The 12,896-nt window shown below is 44.2% G+C and overlaps 1 protein-coding gene across 3 annotated transcripts in view; it reads left to right on the top strand.

Moving 5' to 3' along the window:
• Positions 1–1,217: 1,217 nt before the first annotated feature.
• The window catches only part of METTL9 (methyltransferase like 9), a 46,200-nt gene continuing 34,521 nt past the window's right edge, over positions 1,218–12,896 (top strand). For 2 of the 3 annotated variants that reach the window (XM_041748677.1, XM_041748675.1), the window contains exon 1: positions 1,218–1,531. In XM_041748677.1, the coding sequence (XP_041604611.1) occupies positions 1,367–1,531 (165 nt within the window). In that variant the 5' untranslated portion in view covers positions 1,218–1,366. Of the gene's footprint in view, positions 1,532–8,377; positions 8,449–11,069; positions 11,176–12,896 lie in introns of those variants that run through there. The other variant, XM_041748678.1, reaches the window with a different exon arrangement.

The following is a 12,896-nucleotide window of genomic DNA, read 5'->3' as shown; positions in this document are numbered from 1 at the left end:
AATGACCATCTCTGAAGTGCAAGATCAGGGTAAACGGAAAGGCTTCTTATTTTCTTTTGAACTAAAAAATTTTTTTAAAAAAATGTATTTACATTATTTCTAGCGGAGTTCAATTAAAAGCAGTTTCTAAACAAACCTGGGAAGCTAGAGAGCCCGTGAAATTATGTTAACTCCTTAGTTGTAGCTTGGAGGTATAGCAGCAGGAAGGACTTCAGACACAGGAACACCGTGTGACCCCTTCGGTTCTGAAACGTTGCTGGGGCTCCTCGTGCTAGAAAGGATCGAAGAAACATCGGGTAAATACTGCTCCTAGAACCCAGTTCGCTGGAAGAGCGTTGGTTGGGTCCAAATTTCCGTTCAAGGAAACACGCAAGGGAGTCTAATTGGGGAGGGGTAGCGGGGGGGAGTGGCGGGGAGAGGCGGGGTTGTGTCTTCATTCTCCGACAGGGTCATCGATATATTAAAATATTACTTGCGGGTGCCCGGGCTGCAGGAGCTCCCAACAATGGCAGAGCTTTCACGGATGCCTCTTAGAAGCATGCACCCAGCAACCCGCCAGGCGTGCGGGACGGGACTGGGAGGAGGGGTTGCTGATACCCTGTCTCCCCGAGATTCCCGGCGGCTTTGCAGCTGCAGCAGAGGCGGGTGGAGGCCCTAGGGGGTGGGGGCCCGGCTCGTCGGCTCTGAACGTAAACAGGACACTGGCAGCGTCCGTCCCCGGCGAGGTGTCGGGTCTGACAGTCTGGACGTACAGACCGCAAGGAGACACCCTCTCCTCGCCCCCCCCCACCCCCCCCCCGCGGTCCGTCTGCACAACCGGCTGCAAGTCCTGCTGGGGTCCGGGAGTGGGGGCGCCCGGAGGCAACGGCAAAAGCGAAGAAAGACCAGAAGCGCTGAGGGCACCACCTTAGAGGGGCCGGGACGCTTCAGTAACTCGCTTCGGAAGAAGCCCCCCCTCCTACCCTAAGAAAGCGAGAAATCCTCTCCACCATTACGCAGGCGGAAGGCGGGGACGCGCGCCCGGCGACTGCGCGCTCCCTTTGTCCCGCTCCCCCCGCCCCCGCAGGAGGCTCGCGGAGCCGGGGGAGCGCGCCGCCGCGCCCCGTAAGTGCTCCGGGCGGAAACCGGTGCCGGCGGCTGCGGCGTTCCGCGGGCGGAAAGGAAAGGAGGGGGAGGCAGGAAGGGTGCGCGCCGCCCGCTCCTCCCCACCCCCCCACCCCCCCGCCTCGGCCCTGCAGGGGCTGGATGGGCAAGTTGGGCGCGATGGCTCGAGCCCGGGCGGCGGCGGCGGCGGCCGGAGGCGGCGGCGCCTCCTCCTCCTCGCCCCGGCGCCGGCGGTGATCCGAAGCAGCGGCCGCGGCCCCCGATGAGACTGTTCGTGGGCTGGCTGTGCCTGAGCCTGGCGTCCGTGTGGCTGGCGCGGAGGATGTGGACGCTGCGGAGCCCGCTCACCCGCTCCCTGTACGTGAACATGACGAGCGGCCCCGGCGGGCCGGCGGCGGCCGCGGGCGGCAGGAAGGAGAACCACCAGGTACGCGGCCCGGCGGGGGCGGGGGCGTGGCGGCCGGGCCTTCCCGCGCGGCCGGGCTATTGTGCGGGGCTCCGCGGCCGCAGCCGCCGCCTCCCGCCCCCGCGGGCTGTCGCCCAGTCGCCTCGGCCCTTCGGAAAGTTTTCCCGACGTCTCCCCCGCCGGGCGCCGCCTCCGGGCCCCGCGGGCGCCTTTTGTTCCCGGGCGCGGGCGGAGCGCGGCCTCCCGGTCCTCCCCGGGCCCGGAGCCCCGCATTGTTCCCGGGCCGCGGGCGGCGGTCGCAGGCGCAGGGGCGCCGGGGGTGCGGGACCTTAGGGGCGGGCGCGGGGCCGCGGGCATCCACCGGGCACCCACCGGGCACCGGGGCCTGCGGTCTGCACCACCCGGCCGAGCCCGTGACCCGCGCGACCCGCGGCCGCCGCCGGCCTCACCCCCACCCCCCACCCCGCACCCCAACCCTTGTTTGTCTGCTTCAATCTCTCAACATACAAAGGGCCATAAAGAAATGTAACCGTGCATCGTGAGCCTTTTTAAGTCTCTGGGCTTAAGCGGCTGACATTTTTCCCTCTGCAGTTAAATTAAAAAAAAAAAAAAAAGGGTGTTTGACAGGTCCTCACACTCCCATCCTCCTGAGCCTCCCCCCACCCCCTCCACTCCTCCCTAAGAGAGAGAGAGAGAGCTCTCCTTGCAACTTCAGTGTTTTGGTATCTGACCAGAAAGATGTGGTAAGAAGGAAGATGATGCAAGCTTTTCCTGGAAGGGATTTTTTTTTTTTTTTTTTTAAACAGAATTAGGCAGGAGTGAATTCTTTTCAGAGTTGCGGATCGTGAGCTCTGCGATGTGACCGGTTAGGGTGGTCTTTTCATGATAGTTTTGTGCCACTCCACAGAAGTATGTGTGCAGGTCAGCTGTAGAAGGAAGAGTGGAGGAAAATTAAAAAAAAAAAAAAAAAAGAAAGAAGGAAAAGTGACTTTTCATATTTGACCGTAATGTAGTGTGTGGTTACCCCTGCCTTCATTGAGAAGAGGCTTTCTAACTCTGCCAGAGTGCTGGCCTAGGATTGCTAGCGTTTATAGTACATCTTGCCTTTGCAAGGAGCAGGAAGCAATTATTCCCCATTTTGTGTCTCATCATTTTTCATAGATTTTTGTTTTGTTTTGTTTTGTTTTTCCTGTGTTACAGCATTTATTATGCCAGGCGTTCGGAGAGTTTACACGTGAGGAATTATCTAAGGACTTAAAGCAATTCATTAAGAAAAGTAGCGGTTTAGTTTCTATCTAGTAATTACCGGTCACGGCCCCTTTTCTGTTTTTCAAGGAAATAATAAATTTCCACGAAGGAAAAAAAATTGTTTTCCATCGTGACCCCACAGCTCTTGCAGTTTGTCAGGGAATCATGCCTATGGTATTGTTGGGAGTGTGTACCTAAAGTCAGTAGGTGATCTTAAGCTGTAAAACCACATTCTTTGCTGTGGGTTAATTGCTTAACACTTATCCTTCTCAGAGAAACGACTCTAAAGTACCGCAGTGGTAATGTAGTTACCAAAATGTCACACATCAGTATGGGTGGTGGTGTAAAACAATGAATTAGAAATGTCATTTTCAACAATTGGTAGAAAGAAGGTTCTGGGTAGGATAAAAAGGAGACTGATTTCCATTGATGTGGAATTATGGTCGAATCTCTTAGCTGTAGGTGTTTATGATTCTTGTCTTGATTACTTCTACTATAACAACACACGATATGTTTTCACTGCTTGTAGAAAAATTGGTTATATTTTAAAAATTGAGAAGCTGTTTAAGTAATTTGTTTTTTTGTGGAGTGTAGATAGAATATATATGTGTGTGTATATATATACATATATATACATATACATATACATATAGCCTTAGCATAGCCTCAGAATATCTCCTAACGGGATACTTTCTAATCGTGTACCTTTTTAAAACTGACTCAGTTAGGTTCTGAGGAAAACTAATACTGGTTTCAGATACTTCGTTTACTTTGTTTCGCTTCTGAGCTACTCAGGTATGTGTGTACACAGGTGTGCTTTAACCAGTTGGACTAACAGTTTGGCAGCTAAGTTCTCCAGGTGAAGACTAATCTGGTACTCTCTGAATATTTAGGGGGAGATTGGCTCTTTTCCATAGAGTGATCAATACAGACATTATTTTGAGATGAGACATTGACATTATGAAATATTGCCTATGAATAAAGATAAAAAGGAACAAAAGAAATGTGTATGTAGAAAGCACGGTGAGATAAAGTGAAAGAGGACGCTGTCCGCTCTGCAGAGTGTCTGTTTATGGTTTGTTATCTGCTTTATATTGCAGCATCCTAGGTGTGCCTCATAAACTATCTCACTTATGAAGTAACTTAACACTAATATTCTTTCCCCCTTCAAATTTATAGTTTCATCTAAGGTTTTCTGGTGTTCATTTGGGTGTGTGGGATCCATCGCCAGCCACATCTGGTTCTTTTGGACTTGCATGAAAGTGGGGTTATGGATTTAATTGAACTGTACTTAGCACAAGTTTTCTTTATGGTTATTTTATTAAGAAATTATGGTGGAGGAGTCTGGTTAAAAGAGAGTTCTTGGGAAATGTTTATCATTAAAAATTGCTATTTAGTTACTATTGCCTGGAGGTGAAATGTAAGGCTCTTTTGAGCTAAGGTTGCCCTAAAACTATAGTAGCAGCACCATTTTAATAACTTGGTTGGTGTGCTAGCTTCAAATCTGGGATTATTTTTTCATTTTGGGCAAGAGAATAGCACGGAAGGGCTTGTCTTGGAGCTGGGATATGGCTTGCAGGCCAAATTGGGCTCACTGACTTTTTTGTTATAGCCTATGAAGTCAGAATAGTTTATTTTTAAATGGTCACAAAAAATATATTTTGTAATATGTGACAATTTCTTTTATGAAATTCAAATTCCAGTGTCCACAAATAAAGTTTTGTTGGCACAGCCACCACCTTCACTTACTGTCTGTAAGGGCTTCCTCACTAACAATGGCAGACTTGATTGGTAGGTACTCTACGACCTACAAGCCTTAAATATTTACTGTGTGTCCCCTTACAGAAAAAAGAGTTTTCCCCAGAGAAAATTTCCAGCTTCCTTCATCAGCAGCACATTTCTTAATCATAGGTTGCACAGTGGGTAGTTTGACTCATTGGGAAGAAATAGAGCCAGGCAGTGAGAAACTAGATATGTCGCATTTTGGTATTGGCAGGCTTAGAACTTAAAAAGAAGGTAGCAACAACAAACACTTTGGATCTAGTGTTTTTGATGCATTGTACCTAGTACTTAAAGTTAATGCAATTATTATGGAGCTATTGAAACTTGAAAGGGCCATTCAATAGTTTCTGAGTTGATAGAGTGGAAAAAAGAATTGTTATGGAACTCCCTGGAACGAGGCCAGGACAGTTTCTTCAAGAGATGCACTGTAAGGATTTTTAAGAGCACAGGTAACACTGGTTATCTGCAGTTAGTGAAGTGTAACTTAAAATTGCAAAAGTTTGTGTATAGTTATTTTTTCACCTTCTTATATAACTTTAGAACTGTGTTATGTTAAAAACAGTGATGGAATTTTTTTTTTCTTTTTAAACAGTGATGGATTTAAGACAGAATTGAAACTATTGGTGTTTTGTTTTTGTTTTTTCCAAATGAAAAAAATACTTGGACATCACAGTCATAGGTCAAAGTGCTGCTAATGGACAAATTCAGCCTCCTGTCCCCTCATTCCTCATTTACCTTGTGGTGAAGGCTGACCAAAGTCAGGCATGAGTTAACAGTGCTCAGGAGCAGTTGCCAGCTTGCCAGATGGACAACTGATGGATTTGAATCCTCTTCTGAATTGCCTTCCAGAACCTGGAGGCCTTTGCAGCCAAATACCAAAGAGATTTTGAAGAGTCTCTTTCCTTGTAACCTGTGTTGAAGCCCTACATAAGTGTTTGCCTCAATTTCTCGGAACACTAGGATCTCCCTCTTCTGCTGGATATATACCAGGAGCCTTTATGTTCCCCTTTGAAGGTGCTTGAGGGCACCCTGGTAATTGCCAGTAAAAGACTGTTGTTTAGATCCTCTGAAGCTTTGTTAAAATCTTAGGATTATAAAATTCTAACAGTGAGTATTTGAAATGAAAATTGCCAATAATTTATTTATTAAATCAAAGCTGAAACAACTTAATGTAATCCATATGAATTGTTTCTCTTCATGGATGAGGGAGTGCTCTGTCACTCTACACATTAAAATCTCGCATAAAGAGGTTGTTGGTTTAGGTTTGTGTCATTTGTGGAAAAATAATGAGCGGTTTGAATATTTACTCTTATGCTGTGCCTAAATGCAAGAAAGTGTCAGTGATTGAATGTCTGGACTGATAGGATTCATTGCAGAACTTAGAATGTAATTTTTGAATCCTTAGCTTTCAGGTTAATGTCATTAGGCTTGGTCTGACCACCCCCTGTAGTAGAAAAGATTTTGTGTTCATGGACCCCATCAGTGGAGCCTTTCCAATTGTTTCTAGTGGACTAAATGCCTCAGGTCTTTGGTTACTCATTCTTTTTGAGAATGGCTGGGTGCCCAGACCTACAGTGTGGTTTTAAGGCATTCCCTTGAACTTCAGTTCTCTGACTGGCTTTTGTGGGCCTTGGACAGGAAGGGGAAGGAAATCAAGTTATTGTGCTTCTATTGTGTGCCAAACACTTTAATGTATCATCCTCTCCCATCCTCCTAACAACTCCCAGAGGTAGGGGGTGCACCCCCTTTTCTGATAGAAGATTGAGCCTGAGAGAGATGAAACTTGCTTATGAGACAGTTGGTAGGTAGCAGAGTTGGGTTTTGACCCCAGCTCTGTCTGATTTCAAGGCCCAGGCTTTTTCCACCTTTTCATGGTATCCCTCCTAGGAAATCTTGTGTTGTCTGAGAGTCTGGGAAAGTAGGCTGCCTCCTTAATAGGAAACTGCCTCCACCCTAGTTGACCTCTGTGTAGACATTGAAGCTATGTAGCTATACAAAACACCCATTGGAGTTTTGCAGTTTGTGAATTAGACCAGGATGGGACAACTGTTCCAAACTTTGGCTTTAATCCAGTTTGTGCGTGCTTTGGTCAAGTTTAATGTTGAAAAAAAATCTTTCCTATGATGTCTTTTTTTCTGACACTAATTCTCTGACACTGGCTGGGTGTCCTACAATTCATTTTTATTCTTTTTTTTTTTTAAGTTTTATTTATTCATGAGAGACACAGAAAAAGAGGCAGAGGAAGAAGCAGACTCCATGTAGGGAGCCTGATATGGGACTCAATTCCAGGTCTCCAGGATCACACCCTGGGCTGAAGGCGGCGCTGAGCTGCTGAGCCACTTGGGCTGCCCTCATTTTTATTCTGACACAACCCAGAGTTGACATCCATCCAGAGGTTTAAGGGCTCTGTCGTACAAGACTGCCCTCCCTTCAGATGCCAGCTGCAGGTAATGGGTACACAGACTACCTATCCATGCTTCTGCCCAACTTGGTTACAAATTCTGGGATTTCCATAACCCTCCCTCAGGTTAGATAATTTACTAGAGTGACTCAGAAGTTAGGAAAATACTTATTTACTGGTTTATTATAAAGGATACAATTCAGGAAGAGCCAATTGGAAGCCAATTACAAAGTATGGGCGGGGGTGGAGGGTGGCACAGAGCTTTTCTGGCCCTCTCCAGGTGAACCACCCTCCCAGCACATTGGCGTGTTCAGCCACCTGGAAGCTCCCAGAACCCTGTTGTTTAGGGGTTTTATGAAAGTTTCATTACCTAGGCATGCATGGGTGATTAAATCATTGGCTCTTAGTGATTAAACTCAGTCCCTAGAGGTTGGAGGTGGGGCTGAAGGTTCCACGGTTTGCCACCACCCCCTCATTGTCATATTAGCATTACAGAAGATACTCCGAAGATCACTCAGGAGATTCTCCAAGGTTTTTATGAGCTCTGTGCCTGGATGTAGGGGATGAAGACCAAATATACATGTATTTTTTTTTATTATACCATATTGCCTAAAATCAGGAAGTTGGCTTTTTAAAATCACTTTCTAATTCCAACTCTACTACTGTGCTCATGTCCTTTGTATTTTGGAAGAAAAGAGATAATACACTTCTGTTTGATTGTTGAGGAACTCAAAAATAAATTTAGAAAAACTTCTAATTTTTTTTCAAATTCTGTGTGCTTTTTTAAAAAAAAGATTTATTTATTTATTTATTTATTTATTTATTTATTTATTTATTTATTTATTTATTTATTTATTTATGATAGACAGAGAGAGAGAGAGAAAGAGAGAGGCAGAGACACAGGAGGAGGGAGAAGCAGGCTCCATGCCGGGAGCCCGACGTGGGACTCGATCCCGGGACTCCAGGATCGCGCCCTGGGCCAAAGGCAGGTGCTAAACCGCTAAGCCACCCAGGGATCCCGAAAAACTTCTAATTTTATCCCTCGGTCTAGATAAGGAAATATAATCTTATAGGATATGCTTTGAAGGAACGATTCATCCACCAAGATGATATAAAGATTAGGAGATGTTTGTGGGCTTTATCTGTAAGACCTGACCTAATACCATATTATTTTGATTAGTGAATACTGTCACATACATGTCCAGAACTCATGTCTACCTGATGTGGCTGTTTATTTGTCTGATTTTTAGTATCTTACAGTCTTGTTGCAAGTAGGGAGAACACTGCTATTTACTGTAATTTTTAGAAGATTTCCTGGTTAGTTATCACATCCTACTTTGTACTTGGCATCAGCAGATGACTGGATGGCATAATTGGTTTGATTAGAATTTATTTAAAAGATTTCCTTACTTATTTGGATTGAAGAAAATTCAAGTAAGCTTTAAAGGAAGATGCTAAGACGACGTTTTTCCAGACACCAGTCTCCAGCAGAGGAGGCCAGCCTACTGTAAGTAGGGTGGGTACACCGTCCTTCCAGTGTGAACATTTAACGAGCATGATGCTTTGTTCTTGCCTGTGCACCTTGGTCTCTGTAGTCTTTGAGGAGCACATATTCAAAGAACTTACCTGCTTGAAAGTGCATGAGAGCCTACAGACAGGCCACCCAGTGCTGCAAGCTCATTACAGCTTTTCATTTAAGCTGAATTGTCTGGAGAGAGGAACTCCTGGGGACTGCCTAATGGTTGCAGGGGCCCCTGCATTGATTTTTCTATCAGTATCTCATCTCAGAGCAAGGGGACTGCTTATTTAAGCCCTGAACATCTTGACCAAGATCATAATCCCATTACTCGATTCCCTTGCTTCCCTTGGTTTCTGATTTTTTTCCCTCCTCTGGAGTATAAGTTCCTGGAGGCCAGTGAATCCATCTTTCATTTTCCCTAGACCACTGTTAAGCTGGGATAATTAGGAAACACTAATGAAATTTTCTGGGTTGGCCCATGTAGTTGTTTCCAGGCAGTGGTGATTTTGCCTCCCAGGAGACGTTTGGCAATGTCTGGGACATTTTGGGTTGTCATGACTGGGGGGAGTGCTCCTGGCATCTGATCGGTAGGGGCTGGAGATGCTGCTAAATATCCTGTAATGCATCGGACAGATCCAAGTAACAGGATTATCTTGCCCCAAATGTCAGGAATGCTGAGGCTGAAAAACCATATAATTTAGTTGCTATCTAGATCAGATTATCATTTCTCTAAACACACCCAGTCCAGTTTACTTGGGCAGAATGGTCCTGCTTTCTTTTCTGAAAATGAATCTCGGACATACTGGGTAGATTAAAGAGAATCTTTGAACGAAACTTTGGTAAAACAACACGCACCTAGAATAGGAACCTAGATTAGCTGGAAGTGCTCAGAAACCCTAGGCTTCCCCTTTATCCAGAAGTTGTGAGGTGGTAAATGAAATGTGAAGCACTTGGCCAGGTGCCTTGTACAAGGTAGGTGTTCAGTCAGTGTTGTCCTTTGTTGCCTGCTTGTGGTGATGCAATTTTGTGGTGCGTGGGTAGATTTAACCACTGTTTGCAGAAGTGGATTTAAGCAAGGCCTTTCAGGGGCATTGGCTGACTCAGTCGGTGGAGCATATGACTCTTGATCTCGGGATTGTGAGTTCAAGCCTCACGTTGGGTGTAGAGATTACTTAAATAAATAAAGTAAAATAATAAAATAATTTAAAAAAGAAAAGCAAGACCTTTCAAAAACCTGAATTTTAGAAATTGACAGAAACACAGTGACAGCTCTCTCTGTGGTTATCCTTATATCCCTTCTAGGATTTTGTTAGAAACTTCAAATTCTGTTAGGCTGCCTGTGATTTTTTCTTTTTTTCTTATTTTTAGGTTTATTTATTTATTTATTTATTTGAGAGAAAGAGCACATGTGCCTATGAGAGAGCATGAGCAGGGGGCAGGGTGCAGAGGGAGAGGGAGAAACTGACTCCCCACTGGACAGAGAGCCTGCTACAAGGCTTGATACCAGGACCCTGAGATCATGACCTGAGCTGAAGGCAGATGCTTAACCAACTGAGCCACCCAGGTGCCCCTGTGATTTTTTTTTTTTAAAGATTCATTTATTTTTAGAGAGAGAGTGTATGTGAGTAGGGGGAGGGGCAGAGGGAGAGAGAATGAGAGAGAGAAAGAGAAAGAGAGAGAAAGAGAGAAGCATACTCCCCACTGAGCATGGAGCCTGACACAGGGCTCCATCTCATGACCTGGAGATCATGACCTGAGCCAAATCAATAGTTGAATGCTTAACCTGCTAAGCCACCCAGGTGCCCCTAGGCTGCCTGTGATTTTAACAATAATTCATTTGATGAACATTTATTGTTCATTGTATCTGTGCCAGGTACTGAAGTCAGTCATTGTCCCTACCTTTATGAAACTTTCTGTCTACTTGGGAAGATAGACATGAACATACAGTTATGTATAGTTATTCACTTCAGTGGTCATAAATGTTACTGAGGAGATATATGGGATATAGGAGAAGGTATTTGAATGTGGGGGGGAGCTACCTAGTCTGCAAGTTCAAGGCAAACATACTTGAAGAAATATTTAGGCTTAGATCAAATTAATCAGGTGAAGAGAAAGTGGGTTGAGGCGATGGGAAATGGAGGGGACAGAGCAGACAGGTGTGAGACAGCCTTGAGAAAGGAGCCTCCCAGAAATAGAGGGATACAGTGTTGGTGGCATAGTGAATGGCCAGGGGTTATGGATGGGTAGACGGTGTCATGAGGTAGGCTGTAGACACAGAATGGACAAATCGTGTAGGGCCTGGTAAGCCATATTGAGCATTTTGGATACTAGCTTCAGACTTATGTGAAGCAAGGTCTTGATGTGATCAGATTTGCATTTAAAAATTTGCATTTTTAAAGAGGTTTGCTTGGTCACTTAAATTTTCAGACCTCTTTTCATTTCTGGAAGATAAAAATGGCATGTACATTTAAATGTGTATGTGTATGTTAAAAACCCTTATTGAGATATAATTCACATACCATAAAAATCATCCTTCTAAGTGTACAGTTCGGTGGTGGTTAGTACAGTATATTCACAGAGTTGTACAGCCATCACCACTCTAATTTCAGAACATTTTCATCACTCCAGAAAGAAACTCCATATCCATTAAGACACTCCCTTTGCCAACTGCAATCTCCTTCTTGTGTCTGGATCTGCCTATTCTGGACACTTCATGTAAGTGAAATCCTATCCTTTGTGGCTTTTTGTGTCTGGCTTCTTCCCCTTAGCATAATGTTTTCAGAGTTCATCCATGTTGTCACATGAATCAGTACTTCACTGCTTTTTATGGCTGAATATCTTGTTTATCCATCAGTTGATGGGCATTTGGGCTATTTCCACTTTTTGGAGATTATGAATAATGCTGCTGTGGAGTTGACATTTGCATCCTGCAGATGGTCAGGAGGAACATGGATTTCAACCTTTGTCTTTAAAGAGGAGGGCTTTATTCCTTTTTATTCTGTAGCAATTCTGTTTAGTAAGCTGTTTCTTTTCTGAAACACTTGCGTGGCTGTAAAGGTTCAACCACATGTGTGAATGTCAATGAACTGAGAAAAATGCTGTTAAGAACTTGAGTTTTCCTCTTGGCACTTGAAAGCAATATTTGCAGTTAATGATGCCAAGTTCTGGAAGTCCACTGTTTTCTGTTGTCCATTACAAGTGAATGCCAAGGAATTGTTAGCTCCTCTGTTTCACTTGAATGACTTCTTGTCCACATTAATAGAGTGTACCTGATTGCCTACAACCAAGGTGATGGCTTTCATCCTGATTAGTCATTTCAGAGAATAAAAAATAAATAAAAGTCAGAGTGGCCTCAGTATTACAGAGTTCAGAATGTGCACAGAAGGTCGTGAGTATAATAAAAAAATGGTTTATGACATGTACTGGGGCATAACTTCAGGCATGATGAATATTAAGAATTAGTTAATGATAAAGCAAGAACATTTTCAGACCAAGGAAAAAAGTATAGGCAGTAAATATAAGAAGCTTCACAGCTTATCATGTACAGTAGAAGAAATGAAAATTGTTTTCAAGTCCAAGCAGTTTTGGTAACAGTGTTCAAATAGTGAATTAACACAAATCAGTCAACAGTTGCGAGATCTGGTATTTAGTTTGGATATAGGTTTGTGAAAAAGATGAGCTAATCTTTGCAATTTTAATGTGCCTGTTTGCTTGTTTGTATTGGTTTCTAACTGGTTCCTTTTAATGTTAGTGTCAGGAATGTTACCCAAGATTTCATTCCACATTTAGCAAGCTTCAAATGACTGTAAAATTGGTCCACCAGTTGAGTAAGCAGTTACGGGACACCTGCTGATAAATGTCATATTTATCAGGGGGAAGCAAATTACTTTTGGCCAGTAGACTTTATTGGGAAAAAATTGATTGTTTCTTAGCAGATCATGGATTACTAGTAACTGGTCAACCCTACAGTTTCATCATTGTAATTAATGGGCTTACTGTTATTTATCAGGCCATGTTAGAGGAATCTCATTGCTGTTATTATAGGATTCTTTTGTGTGTCTGGTACTATATTGAGGATTTGCCTGCATTACCTTCTTTAATCCTCTCAGTAGATACGAGTGACAGGTAGGTATCTACTAGGATAGGTACATACCAGTGACATCTCTAGTCTACAGATGACTGAACTGAGGCTCAGTGACTAAGTGACTTCTCCAAGCTTGCACAGGAATGGTGGAGCCAGGACTTGATTGTGGAGCGGACCCTAAACCTGGCCTACCCTACTATCTACCTTCCCCTTTCCTGGTATACTAACTCTAAATGAAAATGGAAAACGTATGTATCGTGGAAGATTACATTTCATCCATGGTTGAGGTTCTTGGATTTTGTTCTCAAAAGTGCATTCTGGTTAGAGCCTGTTCCTGGGTATTTGGTTCCCC

Source organism: Vulpes lagopus, chromosome 3 (assembly GCF_018345385.1).
Source record: "Vulpes lagopus strain Blue_001 chromosome 3, ASM1834538v1, whole genome shotgun sequence".
Lineage (NCBI taxonomy): Eukaryota > Metazoa > Chordata > Mammalia > Carnivora > Canidae > Vulpes > Vulpes lagopus.
This window is presented reverse-complemented; position numbering and strand designations above follow the sequence as displayed.